Source organism: Acanthaster planci, linkage group LG12 (assembly GCF_054643075.1).
Source record: "Acanthaster planci isolate LZ-2023a linkage group LG12, COTS_SCS, whole genome shotgun sequence".
NCBI lineage: Eukaryota > Metazoa > Echinodermata > Asteroidea > Valvatida > Acanthasteridae > Acanthaster > Acanthaster planci.
The window spans coordinates 5,081,435-5,096,016 of NC_141788.1; the positions used below are offsets into that span (position 1 = coordinate 5,081,435).

The following is a 14,582-nucleotide window of genomic DNA, read 5'->3' on the forward strand; positions in this document are numbered from 1 at the left end:
ATGTATGGTCTTCACGTGCACACCAAACCTGTGGAAGACCCCGGTTGGAATATTTAGGACCATCTGTCTTTCTTTTATATATCGAAACGTCGAGTTATTCCCCGGTTCTTCTCAGAACCCCACATACTCAAAGAAGAGATAAATACATGGTGTTACCGCAATCTTTACTATAGATCTAGTTTCTTTCACCATGAAAACCTTTAAGTCTTATATGTCAACGCTCTACGGGGAGCTTACCACCGCCAAGGTCAAGTCATACGAGTGCAACTCCATCAAGCGCTCCAAGCACATCAACAATCTGACCTTCCTAAAAAGATGCAGAGATTCTAACATCGTTCCTCTCGGCCTCAGACTCCATGATCCTATCCGCAGCAGCAAGTCCCGATCCATCCTCCACAATGCCAGCCTGGCCCTTCTTCGCCACCGCATCAGTACCACTAGGTCCACCCTTGCCTCACTGGACAAGCAGATATCCGCCACCCACGACCAGCTCCAATCCAGCATTTCTACATCCGACTACTGCAAGGTTCAAGAGCTCACCACAGCCGCCAGCGACCATGCTTTCAATGTATCCCGCAACAAGCAAATCAAGAAATTTCTCAAGATCTCCAAGCCCAAGGCCCGCAGCAGTTCCAGCCCCACCCGCATCCCGGCAATGGGATCACCTATATCCCTACGCCAACAACCCTTGACCTCGCCCATGGGATCTTCTATATCCCTACGCCCCCAACCCTCCAGCCCTATGAGATGTTCTGTAACCTCCAACCGATACCAAACGAAGCCTCATCTCCGTTCCGAGGAATCCTTCCATAGACACACCGTGGTTAACATGAGTCAGCGCACCCTCTCCGCGGACGAGACCAAAGTTCTGTCGCGAGGCATGAACTTTGCCTTGGTTCCCCAATCATCGCCGGTTGAGAACATCATTCAACACACGGAACCGGTCCTCCGACACCTTGACAAACCCACAGCCGATGAAATCCGTCTGCAGGTCCATCAAGCCCTTCGGAAACACAAGCCAGCCAAGCCTAACATCTCCAAACAAGAACAGGCAGCCATCAAGTCGCTTCTCTCTCTCCAGCGCTCCGGCAACATCACCCAGCCCCTTTATAGACAGCTCCGGCCATCCAATTCCAGGTGCCCAAGGTTCTTCGGACAACCAAAGATTCACAAGGAAGAAGTCCCGCTACGCCCCATTGTAGCGTCCAGAGGAGGCCCCACATACGACACAGCCAAGCACCTTGCCAAAATCCTCCGCCCCTTGGTGGGGAACACCGAACACCACGTCAAGAACTCGGACCAGTTTGCCGCCCTCATCCAAAACCTCACCCTCCAGCCAGACGACATCATGGTCAGCTTTGATGTCGTCTCACTATTTACCAATGTTCCCACCTCCGACGCCACCACCATCGCAAAGGACAGGCATGCAGCAGACCCTGCCCTCAAGGACCGCACAGACCTCACTCCAGAACAGCTACACGACCAGCTTCTCACCTGTGTCAAGTCATCGAGCTTCCGCTGGCGGGACAAATTCTTCGAACAGTCAGCTGGAACCTCCATGGGATCTCCTATATCCCCGGTTCTGGCTGACATGTTCATGGAGGAATTTGAGCAGCTTGCCATCAATACATCAGACCACAGGCCCAAAGTTTGGCTCCGATATGTGGACGATACTTTCGTCATCTGGCAACACGGGCAGGACAACCTCCAACTCTTTCTGGAACACCTCAACGGACTTCACAGCAGCATCCAATTCACCATGGAACAAGAACGTAATGGCAACATATCGTTTCTTGATGTTGAAGTGACCAGAAAGGAGAACGGCAACCTAGCACGCACTGTCTACCGCAAGCCCACCCACACGGACAGGTATCTCCACAATACTTCCTTCCACCACCCCAAGATTAAGTCATCCGTCAACCGGGCCCTGGTCCGCAGGGCATACAACATCTGCGACAAAGAATTCCTCGGTCAAGAACTCCACCACATCACTGCAGCGCTGCAACGTAACGGATACAAGCCAAGCCAAGACCCAAGATCCCAGATCCACCCCCGGCCGAAGGGTCTCCTATACCCAAAGCCAACTAGTTAGGGCCCCTAGTTCCATTACCCTCCCCTACTTGGGCAACACCTCCCACCACATAGTTCCATTACCCTCCCCTACTTGGGCAACACCTCCCACCACATCCAGCGGATTCTCCACAAGCACGGTATTAAAGTTTTTCACACAGCCCCACTTCAGTTGCATCACCTGCTTACTTCGCACAAGGACCGACAGGACCCCCAGCGCAGACCGGGGGTGTACAGAATTCCTTGCCAATGTGGCAAAGTGTACATCGGCGAGACGGGCAGGGACCTCCCTACCCGAATCAACGAGCACAAAGCCCATGGTAGGAAGGGAGAGCTGGAAAAGTCATCAATAATTAAGCACTCCCACACTGAAGACCATCAAATCAACTGGAGCCAAGCTGAACTTATCACCAGCATCGAACGATGGTATCCCCGCCGCATTAGAGAAGCCATGGAAATCATCAAGCACGACACAGTTCCCCAAGACATCGGCTTCAACATCAGCGATATCTGGCGCCCCATCCTCACATCCCAGTCCAATGGGTCTCCTATACCCTAGGACTCCCTAGTTAGGTTTTCCCCCTTAGTCAGCCTATGGGTCTTCTATACCCCTTGGCACCCAGCTATTCACTCTCCCACTGCCAACTCCTACTGACACGCTCCGGTAAACACACACACAGGGCATGCAGCTCCTGGATCCAGTGCAGCATCCATCACTGTTCCCGCCTTAACGCCTCACCGAGCTAATCCCTACATCTGGATCCCTCTCTACACCATATAAGCTCCACTCCCAGTTAGAATCCTGCAGTCTCCTGAAGACGGACAGAGTACACTGTTCGAAACGTCGAGTTATTCCCCGGTTCTTCTCAGAACCACACATACTCAAAGAAGAGATAAATACATGGTGTTACCGCAATCTTTACTATAGATCTAGTTTCTTTCACCATGAAAACCTTTAAGTCTTATATGTCTTTCTTTTGCCGTTGAGGGTGCACTTCAGCTCAGGGCAGATAACATACAGTACCATTCTTTCCTGTGTCCTACATGTAGTTCCAGATGAATGTCCTGCTGGTTATTATGGAGAACAATGCCTTAGCAAATGCAACTGTCTCAACGATGCTGCCTGTGACAAGATCAGTGGTTATTGTAGTGGTGGATGTGCACCAGGATTTACCTGTGTAACGAGTAAGGATTCTTTCTAGCAATTCCAAAATTTTGGAAGTAACTCTTTTAATGAGAGCTAATCATTCTTTGTATTAAACCTAAATGAGATGGGGAAAGGGGGAGCAGAATCTGCCCCACCAGTATTTTATGCAGCAGTTACAAAGCAGGAGTTTCTTAGGATTTCTTGTAATCACTAAATTTGACACTACTTGTGTGAAAATCAGTGGAAGGCTGTCATGTATTAATCCATGTATGGTTTCTGTGATTTTCAAAGCACTTAAAGTGCATTGCCCTTGCGATTGTAGTGCTCAAAAGTGTCCCGAGGCTCTGTTTTCCTGGCTGATTGTAACATTAGTAGGAAGCTATTATATTGATCCATGTACATGACATGGTTTCTCTGATTTTCGCAGCATTTAAAGTGCATCGCTCTTATAACGCTCAAAAGTGTCCCGAGGCTATGATTTCCTATACTGAATCCTCAGTGGGAATTGATCTCATGTTCAAAGTGCTTGGGAACTGTGGTTTGACTCATGTAGGCCTACATATAGCTTTGGAAATGTGATATTGCCCATATCTGTCAAGCCATGTGTTGCCTAGGGACCTGGTGTTGCCCCATGATTGGTTAGGTCTACTCTGCCCATTATTACTAATGCTACTGGTATCCGGGTGAATAAAACTTTATTAAGGCTGTGGCATAAAACATGACAGTTTTTGTCTGTTTTACTCTAAGTCGTGAGTATAAATGGTATATTAACATGTTTTTCCAATAAAATTCTGGTCTGTGCATTCTCTGACACTTAAATTTGACTTTTATCTTCAGTTTGATTGATCAAACCACTTGTCTGAATACATGTACATGTAGTTTATCTACTGGAAATGTATGCATGATGTTCATTGTACATGTCGGGTCTGTTTCTAATGTAGCTCCTTTTTCATGGGAATGCATTGCTTTTTCTTTTTTTTTACACTAGCTAGCTTTGACAGTAGACTGGAAATGCTGTCCTTATTAACATGGGTATATATATGTACCTAGGTAGCGCCTTTTATATACCCTGAAGCCCACCAAGTAAAAGAAAATAAGTAAGTTCTAAAAATTTTAGAAAAAATTTCAAAAATGGTGATATGTTACATTATGCTTGTTTGTCTCCAGATCTATGTACTCACAGTCCATGTCTGAATGGAGGTTCATGCAGAATTCAGGGTTCCACATTCAGCTGCAGTTGCCCATCTCCCTATGTTGGAATTAGATGTGAATCTGGACTGGGTAAGTATACCACATCAAGTGATGACAATCCATTAGTAGTGGTTTTTGTCTTTCTCTACTGTAGCAAGATAAACCACGTTCAATTACCAGATTTCTTCTGTCCATCACCCTGCAGTGCCGTGTACTCCCAATCCTTGCATGAATGGAGGTACTTGTCGTGCTCAGGGCTCCATGTTCAGCTGCACTTGCTTGTCTGGCTACAGTGGAAGTACCTGTGAAATTTTTGGTATGTCCAGTTTGCATATAGTATGAAGTAGTGTAACCTGCACGGCCTTCGCCCACAATGAAATTGTTTGCTCTCTATTTTCCCTCTGCAAATTTTACTTAACTACATTCGTATATAAAGCAGTCAGTAATTAAAGGAATAAGTATGTGCTTGGCCTGCCTTAATGCACGTTTAAGACCGGCTCAGGAGAATGGACGCGACTAATACCCGAGCCGCAGGCAGAGGGCATTATCAGCATTCAGTCTCCTGAGCCGATCTCGCAGTTTAAGTCTGGCCAAGCACATATTTGTTCCCATTACGTTCATAAAAACCATTTTAGTCAGAGAGTCAAAAGAAGTGATTTCCAGCAATTTTGCTCCAGAATTTTACTTTCATTTTCCTGAACACCCAGGTCTATTTTATGGATCATTCGTTGTGCAAATTGTCCAATTGGCACACGCGTTGCAAGCTGCGTGCACACAGGCTCTTGACCAATCAGAATTGATTAAACTGCGTCCCTGCACGTGATTTATGCAGCAGGCATTACCACTTCTCAGCGGGCATTATCAAGTGCTAGCGCATGCTCAATTTCCACGTTGTTTAATAGGGAGACTGTCTGAGGTATATTTATGAATGTTTCTTAACACCTCTCCAACAGATTATGCTTGACTTAAGTAATAACTATAAATTCAGTTGATCTAACCACCTAAAAAAGGTACGTCTATTTGAAAAAGAAATTTGTAGATATTTTACCAGCATTTTTCCAAACTCTTTCAACCCAGCTTTGTAGCACGCTACTTCAGCACAAGCCAGTATGTATTTGCACACAGTTGGTCGTGCATAAAGTTCTATCTTTGGTGTCGTTGTATTACTTTATTTGCTATTGGTATAACTCTGTTTTAACCATGAAAGGAAAGTTAATGCCATATGACAGGCTTGCACCTGATCAAAATACAGAGCCTGTGGATTATTTTAATGTGATAATGTCATACTGTATAGGACAAGTTTATAACAAGTACCGGTAATAACATTTCTGTTTTTTTTTTCCATTCCATATATTTCACCTTTAACCATTTAATACGATATACGACTTTCTCGAAAATAAGAGCAATATACTTACTGCCATACTTACACACAACCCATTAACTCCCAAACGGAAGAGAATTCATCAGTATCCAGTATTTGGTCACCATTGTCTATAATGCATTTATACATGTAGCATGCAGATATGTGACATTCTCTGATGCATCTCTTTTTTGTCAAACAAATGCAAATGAGCACTGCATGCAGCGCCTTGCCAAGGGGCATAATTATTGGGTAAAAGTTCCCTTTCTTGTTTGTAGAAGCTACATGTGGAAGTTTAATAGTCCGCCATTAATCTACTATAGACTGATCCAATTTGAGGCCATAACTGCACTTACACATACATTCTAGAACTTGATGCAGGTGGGTGTTTGTCAAATCAAGACACCCTGTTGATCAAAGACGTACATAACAACAATGTAACTCCAGTATTGTGAATCGTAGCCTCTAATTCTGGTTGCTGAATTACACTATAACTTCACATTCAGTCTTTCCTATTAAATTTACTTGACTTCTGCCAGTTCAGCTTTGTTGCAGACTCTGTGAGTTCCTTTGAAAGATTCAGTCATCCAATTTTGATATTAAACACTATAACTTTTGTCCCCTATCAGATCCCTGTTATTCCAATCCTTGCTTGAATGGAGCTGCTTGCCGCGCTCAGGGTTCCATGTTCAGCTGCATCTGCCAGTCTGGTTACAGTGGAATTACCTGTGAAATTCTAAGTATGTTCTCTCTGCATATGTATCATTACGTGCCCATATTGTCTTCATCCACTGTAGAATTTTTATGAACTTTATACAGTGAGAATTTCAGCTTGAGGTATCATAGTAGCATTTTGCTCTCGGTACTAGTTTCATTCTATATAAAAACGCCCAGGTATGCAGGGTTGCGTTTGTCTCCTACTAGCTGTGAATTGACTCATTCCCCATTAAGAATGATTGACTGCTCACGGTCAGCTTTGATGAGCAATCTGACTTAGACCTTCAATGTCAAAAGAAAATCAGTCAACCTAAATTCTAACAATTAACTCTTATGTATCATCAGATCCATGTTCTTCTAGTCCTTGTCAGCATGGAGGTGCATGCAGTGCACAGGGTTCCACATTCAGCTGTAACTGCCAATATCCCTACTCTGGAAATACATGTGAAATTTTCAGTATGTTCACTTTATTAATTTTATCGTGCATGATTTTTAGCACCACTGGAGAATTTTTTCAGAACTTGTAGTTTGTGATCATTTGTAGTTGAAGTAAAACATTCTTCTGAAAATCCGGTGATAGCCTTTCATGTTCAGTAAACTGATCACTCAGGGATGTGTCCTCATACAATAGCCATAAATTTTTGAGACCGTGATGTATATGGTCGTTCTCTTTCTGGAAGGGCCTGTGCATCAAAAAGAAAATCTGTAAGCTTAAATTCTTACACTTCACCGTTGTCTATCAACAGTTCCATGTTCTACCAGTCCTTGTCAGCACGGAGGGACATGCAGTGCACAGGGTTCCACATTCAGCTGTAACTGCCAATATCCCTACTCTGGAAATACATGTGAAATTTTCAGTATGTTCACTTTATTCATTTTATCATGCATGATTTTTAGCACCACTGGAGAATTATTTTAGAACTTGTAGTTTGTGATCATTTGTATTTGAAGTAAAACATTCTTCTGAAAATCCTGTGATAGCCTTTCATGTTCAGTAAACTGATCACTCACTCAGGGATCTGTCCTCATACAATAGCCAAAAATTTTTGAGACCATGATGTATATGGTCGTTCTCTTTCTGGAAGGGCCTGTGCATCAAAAAGAAAATCTGTAAGCTTGAATTCTTACACTTCACCGTTGTCTATCATCAGATCAGTGTTCTACCAGTCCTTGTCAGCACGGAGGGACATGCAGTGCACAGGGTTCCACATTCAGCTGTAACTGCCAATATCCCTACTCTGGAAATACATGTGAAATTTTCAGTATGTTCACTTTATTCATTTTATCATGCATGATTTTTAGCCACTGGAGAATTTTTTCAGAACTTGTGGTTTGTGATCATTTGTAGTTGAAGTAAAACTTTCTTCTGAAAATCCTGTGATAGCCTTTCATGTTCAGTAAACTGATCACTCAGGGATGTGTCCTCATACAATAGCCATAAATTTTTGAGACCGTGATGTACATGGTCGTTCTCTTTCTGGAAGGGCCTGTGCATCAAAAAGAAAATCTGTAAGCTTGAATTCTTACACTTCACCGTTGTCTATCAACAGTTCCATGTTCTACCAGTCCTTGTCAGCACGGAGGGACATGCAGTGCACAGGGTTCCACATTCAGCTGTAACTGCCAATATCCCTACTCTGGAAATACATGTGAAATTTTCAGTATGTTCACTTTATTCATTTTATCATGCATGATTTTTAGCACCACTGGAGAATTATTTTAGAACTTGTAGTTTGTGATCATTTGTATTTGAAGTAAAACATTCTTCTGAAAATCCTGTGATAGCCTTTCATGTTCAGTAAACTGATCACTCACTCAGGGATCTGTCCTCATACAATAGCCAAAAATTTTTGAGACCATGATGTATATGGTCGTTCTCTTTCTGGAAGGGCCTGTGCATCAAAAAGAAAATCTGTAAGCTTGAATTCTTACACTTCACCGTTGTCTATCATCAGATCAGTGTTCTACCAGTCCTTGTCAGCACGGAGGGACATGCAGTGCACAGGGTTCCACATTCAGCTGTAACTGCCAATATCCCTACTCTGGAAATACATGTGAAATTTTCAGTATGTTCACTTTATTCATTTTATCATGCATGATTTTTAGCACCACTGGAGAATTATTTTAGAACTTGTAGTTTGTGATCATTTGTATTTGAAGTAAAACTTTCTTCTGAAAATCCGGTGATAGCCTTTCATGTTCAGTAAACTGATCACTCAGGGATGTGTCCTCATACAATAGCCATAAATTTTTGAGACCACGATGTACATGGTCGTTCTCTTTCTGGAAGGGCCTGTGCATCAAAAAGAAAATCTGTAAGCTTGAATTCTTACACTTCACCGTTGTCTATCAACAGTTCCATGTTCTACCAGTCCTTGTCAGCACGGAGGGACATGCAGTGCACAGGGTTCCACATTCAGCTGTAACTGCCAATATCCCTACTCTGGAAATACATGTGAAATTTTCAGTATGTTCACTTTATTCATTTTATCATGCATGATTTTTAGCACCACTGGAGAATTATTTTAGAACTTGTAGTTTGTGATCATTTGTATTTGAAGTAAAACATTCTTCTGAAAATCCTGTGATAGCCTTTCATGTTCAGTAAACTGATCACTCACTCAGGGATCTGTCCTCATACAATAGCCAAAAATTTTTGAGACCATGATGTATATGGTCGTTCTCTTTCTGGAAGGGCCTGTGCATCAAAAAGAAAATCTGTAAGCTTGAATTCTTACACTTCACCGTTGTCTATCATCAGATCAGTGTTCTACCAGTCCTTGTCAGCACGGAGGGACATGCAGTGCACAGGGTTCCACATTCAGCTGTAACTGCCAATATCCCTACTCTGGAAATACATGTGAAATTTTCAGTATGTTCACTTTATTCATTTTATCATGCATGATTTTTAGCACCACTGGAGAATTATTTTAGAACTTGTAGTTTGTGATCATTTGTATTTGAAGTAAAACTTTCTTCTGAAAATCCGGTGATAGCCTTTCATGTTCAGTAAACTGATCACTCAGGGATGTGTCCTCATACAATAGCCATAAATTTTTGAGACCACGATGTACATGGTCGTTCTCTTTCTGGAAGGGCCTGTGCATCAAAAAGAAAATCTGTAAGCTTGAATTCTTACACTTCACCGTTGTCTATCAACAGTTCCATGTTCTACCAGTCCTTGTCAGCACGGAGGGACATGCAGTGCACAGGGTTCCACATTCAGCTGTACCTGCCCACCTGACTACACTGGAAATAACTGTGAAGCTTTTAGTATGTTAATTTTCTGTACATGTAAATACGTGTATCACATTGTGCAATGTTGAACATGGTCATCATCTGCTGTAAAAACATCTCATTCAACTTGTAGTGTAGTGCAGTCAGTTTAAATTTTAAGTGTCCTCAATTGCCTTTTGGTTTATTGTTCTTTTAACTTATTTACATTTTCATTAATCACCTACTATATTTAAATACCAAACTAGTTTCATTATGAAACAGATGTCAGTGATTGAAATGGCAAGGGCTGCAACAGCATTTAACGTATAGATTTTTAAAAAGGCAGTGTGGACGTATGCCGGTTACATGTGATTAAAGTCTTCTGCTTTCAACCTACCCCGAACAGTCACTAAATATGCAAATTACTTTTTGTCCGATTCAGTTCGCTAAAACTTCTGATCAACCATAGTGCGCCTTCTTGTCCCATGATGCCCAGCGGAATGGCCGCCATGTTCATCCCTCTTTTCTTTAGCATGATGCTAATCGGATGTGTCTTTTTGACAACTTCGAGTTCATCGGGTTTTCGTTTCGCTCCACACCTTTGTGATATTCTGATCAAACCGTAATGTATTGTAAAAAACGTCTGTAGCCTATTTCTGAGTTATGTGTATATTTTCTTGTTTTGGTGTTATAATTTCTCTTCTCGTGTGTGTGCGTTTTATAGATTGTTGACTCTATGCTATTACTACCAAGCGATACATAGGGTCAACGGGGCAACCCTGGGATTGTTCGGGGTTCCGCGAGGCGGTTCGAGCAATCCAATACTGTGGTCCTCCTCTTTCCTTGGTATATTTGTAGGGTCAACTGGGCGACCCCAGCTTTGTAAGGCTTTGCGAGGAAGTGCAAGCGTTCCGAATACTGCGACCTCGCATTCCTTTATAGACCGACAGGAGTCGGTCTGCAGGGGATCAGGTGGCATCCTGCTAAACTTGTGATCCCGCGGCTAATCCCTGCTGGCCATACCATCTTTGGTTCAGTTCAGGGTTAGGCCACGCTTCAAGGGCCTGAGCTACAGTGCGTGCGATATCCGTATGCTCAGTTACCCAACGTAACACCAAAGCATTGCAGTCAGCGATAGCGCAGAGTTGCGCTGCACTCGGGGTTGAAATTTCCCCCACTTGCTGGGTCTGGGTGCAACACTTCCGCGTCCCAGATCCTAAGCATCCCGAACGGATGATGCAGGTCGACAACAAATTGCCGTGGGCAACACTTGACATTGGCGTGGCTCACAAGTCTATGCACCAGAGTAGCCCCACGTCACATCACCCTGGTGCCATTGTCTTCAGACGCCCTTAACCGGGGCACCCGGCCGTGACAACGACATTGACGCTCCTGGGGACAACACAATGCTGCTCCCCGGTGCGGTACCCGCAAAGACAATACAGGGCCATGCGGGCTCACCAACACCGGCACCCAGGACAACACCGGCCTCCTGCGCCGTCAGGGGTTTCGACCCCCTTATGTCACCCCGTCTTCCGGCTACCTTCTGGGCCTTTCTGGGAAGACTGTTTCTACCTCAGCAGTTCAACAGCCCTCTCCTGCTTTATCTTTACTGCAGTCTGGGCAGGCCTCCGATGCCCCGGCACACCAGGCGTCGACCGCTGGCTCTACAACCAGTTCTCCCGTACACAAGAAATGTAAACATTCTTTGTCTTCGTCTACGGGGTCTAAGCGTAAGAAATCTTACTCTTCACAAAGGAGTATGCTTCGGCCGACATCATGTCAGCGATCCGCATGCTCTCGGAGAAGCTCTCTTCTATAGCCAGCCGTGTAGAGCCCAATCCTGCTCCTGCAGCGACGGTCCCAGATTTGGACCATTTGCCAGCGCAACGTGATCCGCATCCGGATCCGCACCCGGATCTTCCCAGATGGTTAGACCGTGTCCAACAATACTGCTCTTAGACGTCTACTCCGGGGAATGTTTCTTGAACGTCCCCCAACTAAGAGACTCATTCTTTCATGGGACTTGTCAGCTGTTCCCCAACTGCTTTCTGGTCCCCCCTTTGAGCCTCTCAGCAACGCATCATTGATCAACTTTTCGGTGAAACTGGCATTCCTACTAGCAGTTACTACCTCAGGGCGCAGCAGTGAACTGAAGGCATTGGCATCACAGATGGCCACATCTAATGGGAAACCCATTTTGTTTGTCTCATCCCAACGCCAGGGTTTCTTACCAAGAACCAGTCAGTTTCCTTCCATCCTCCTGACATTTTTGTTCCAGAGATTACTAAACACACTGGGACTCCCGACGACTTACCACGGTGCCCAGTGCGGACTCTTAAATGGTACTTAGCCAAAACCAGAAAACTCAGAGGTACAACTTCGCAGCTTTTCATAAAACTTCACCGAGCTGCAACCAGACACACTATAGGAGGTTTCGGCTATCAAGTTTGCCAACCCAGTTTGGCCGAACTCTGTGGACAATAAAACACTACTCCTCATCAGAGCTCATGATATCTAAGCAGTTTCCACATCATGGGCCTACTGTAGGGGCATACCAATGGAGGAAATATGCAAGGCAGCATGCTGGAAGACCCCATCTACTTTCACCACATGCTGCCTCACCGATGTTCTACAAAAGGACTCTGCGCATGGCAGAGTGGTCCTAACATCGGCAACATCAATGCAGAAGGGTTCCTCATCAAAGCGGCCACCACTGGAATGACATAACAACTCCATTATTTGGTGAGTCCGTAGTAAAGTTTGGACAATTTCATCCTTCTCTGGCACTCTCATTGTGTAGTGCGTCCTAGCCACACCCCCCTCCAAGGGCTCGGTGCTACTCTGCATATTTAGCGACTGTTTAGGGTAGGTTGAAAGCAGAAGACTCCTCCCCCACAGAAATGTGGGTGAGGTCTGCTGCTGAATACCTACCCCAAACAGACAGCTCGATCCCTCCTATCCTTCTCCACTTTTCGCTCGGACGGTTTTAATACCGGAAAAGGGCGACAAACATGGTGGCCATTTTGCTATGCATCATGGGACTAGAGGTCACACTATGGTTGATCAAGAAGTTTTAGCGAATTGAATCAGACGCAAAGGAATTTGGATATTTAGCGACTGTTTGGGGTAGGTATTCAATATCAGACCTCACCCACATTTCTGTGGGGGAGGCTTTCCTGCCAGATCTACTCAAACCCTCTTTGATCAAAAACAGTAGATGCAAATGTATTCAATTTAGAATGTATCAGAATGAATTAAATAAAATAGTAGTCATTCAGTGTGTTTTGTTTTAGTTTTTCAGATCGCTTGTTCCTCCGGGGTGACCGTGTTTGGGACTCCAGGCATGACAACCTCAGTTGAAATACCACAGCCATTTGTTTCCTCAAATTTAAATAATATACACTTTACCTACATGGGTCCACAAGGCATCATTGCAACACCAACTAGCTATCAAGTACCTGTTCCTTTAACTGGTTCAAGTACAGTAGATATTCATATTACGGCGAGGGGACCTTTCAACATCATACAACGATCCTGTCAGATTTCCGTCACATTAACTGGTAATCAGTCTACTGCTGTGTATTGATTGTTTCTTTTGTGACAATTTTATTAAAAAATTCTTAAGAACAATAAAAATTACAAAGAAAGCTTCATGGCTTTCACATGGACATATACTTGTGACATTCAAATAAAAACAATGTTTTTAACCCATTTGGGGATGATGTGAATTATATTTTAAATTGCATAAAGGTATAAATATCTCTAACTTGATCTTTTGATATGGTGTTCTCCTATTAAATAATCTTTCAGAAGGGGGTAAAATGTCTTTTTGTTTGTTTGTCATAGGTTTTCAGATGATGTGCACTCCAAATATTAGCGTGGTTGGCAGTCCAGGTTCAAATGTCTCAGTGGCTGTACCAGAGCCTACAGTGTCTGGAGGAGTTGAAGGTGTAACTTTCGCCTACATGGTTGAATCCGCTTCAATCCCAACCCCAAGTAGCTATGACGTTATTGTTCCTGACACAGGGTTGACAATAGTAATGGTCAATGTGATCCCTGTAGTATCTTTCAGCAATGGAATGTCTTGCAACATTTCTGTCATAATCAAAGGTTATTTTTATGATAGTTTGCATTTGAGTATGTTGTAATATTTTGTATACTGTAATCATATTATTGTACCCTGCATAATTAATGGATGATAAATTGCTATTTTTGATACCTGCTGTGGCATAAAAGCTACTAGTGGCACTTATTTCCAATAGACGTGTGATTAGCATCTGCTGAAACTATACTTGATTTAAATATGGCATCTGTACTCTTCAGAAATTCAGACAGTACAACCCTAATGTGCTGGATTGTGTAAATGCTGCTTATGTGACACCTCTGATCTCTGTTGCAGGTTTGCCATATCTAAGTCAGACACCATCCGTAACATTCGAATCAGGATCAGCTAGAGTCACCTGGCAAGCATGGAACACAAGCTCAGGGGACAGAGGAGCGGGACCAGTGATTGCATACAAAGTGTATTATTCTCTGGGATCACCAGTATTCTGGGGTGTTACTGGTAACATTTCGGTGACAGACCCATTTCAGAGCACATACAGCTTCACAGTCCAACCATTGGAACCAAGCACTGAGTACATGTTTAGCGTGGCTGCAGTGGGAGATGGAACAGGAGAAGGGTCAAGGAGTCCAGCATTTACTGGACTCAGTCTACCACTGCCTATAACTACCACTGAGAGGGATACATCGAAAGAAACCACTGTTACCGAGGGTGAGTCGTGCAAGCATGTCTCCAACTAATAAGAAAGAAATTTTTGTGACAAAACTCTTTGGGGGTGATGGTCATGTCTTGTTGTGTCTGTTTCTAGGGGAATA

The 14,582-nt window shown here is 43.7% G+C and overlaps 1 protein-coding gene across 4 annotated transcripts in view; it reads left to right on the forward strand.

Moving 5' to 3' along the window:
• LOC147797093 (uncharacterized) overlaps positions 1 to 14,582 on the forward strand; it is a 32,591-nt gene that overhangs the window by 2,506 nt on the left and 15,503 nt on the right. For 3 of the 4 annotated variants that reach the window (XM_087143936.1, XM_087143935.1, XM_087143938.1), the window contains exons 4-18: positions 3,121 to 3,255; positions 4,385 to 4,498; positions 4,614 to 4,724; positions 6,398 to 6,508; positions 6,831 to 6,941; positions 7,232 to 7,342; positions 7,637 to 7,747; positions 8,036 to 8,146; positions 8,441 to 8,551; positions 8,842 to 8,952; positions 9,247 to 9,357; positions 9,648 to 9,758; positions 12,998 to 13,264; positions 13,551 to 13,814; positions 14,104 to 14,478. In XM_087143936.1, the coding sequence (XP_087000062.1) occupies positions 3,121 to 3,255; positions 4,385 to 4,498; positions 4,614 to 4,724; positions 6,398 to 6,508; positions 6,831 to 6,941; positions 7,232 to 7,342; positions 7,637 to 7,747; positions 8,036 to 8,146; positions 8,441 to 8,551; positions 8,842 to 8,952; positions 9,247 to 9,357; positions 9,648 to 9,758; positions 12,998 to 13,264; positions 13,551 to 13,814; positions 14,104 to 14,478 (2,265 nt within the window). The remainder of the gene's footprint in view (positions 1 to 3,120; positions 3,256 to 4,384; positions 4,499 to 4,613; positions 4,725 to 6,397; positions 6,509 to 6,830; positions 6,942 to 7,231; positions 7,343 to 7,636; positions 7,748 to 8,035; positions 8,147 to 8,440; positions 8,552 to 8,841; positions 8,953 to 9,246; positions 9,358 to 9,647; positions 9,759 to 12,997; positions 13,265 to 13,550; positions 13,815 to 14,103; positions 14,479 to 14,582) is intronic. The other variant, XM_087143937.1, reaches the window with a different exon arrangement.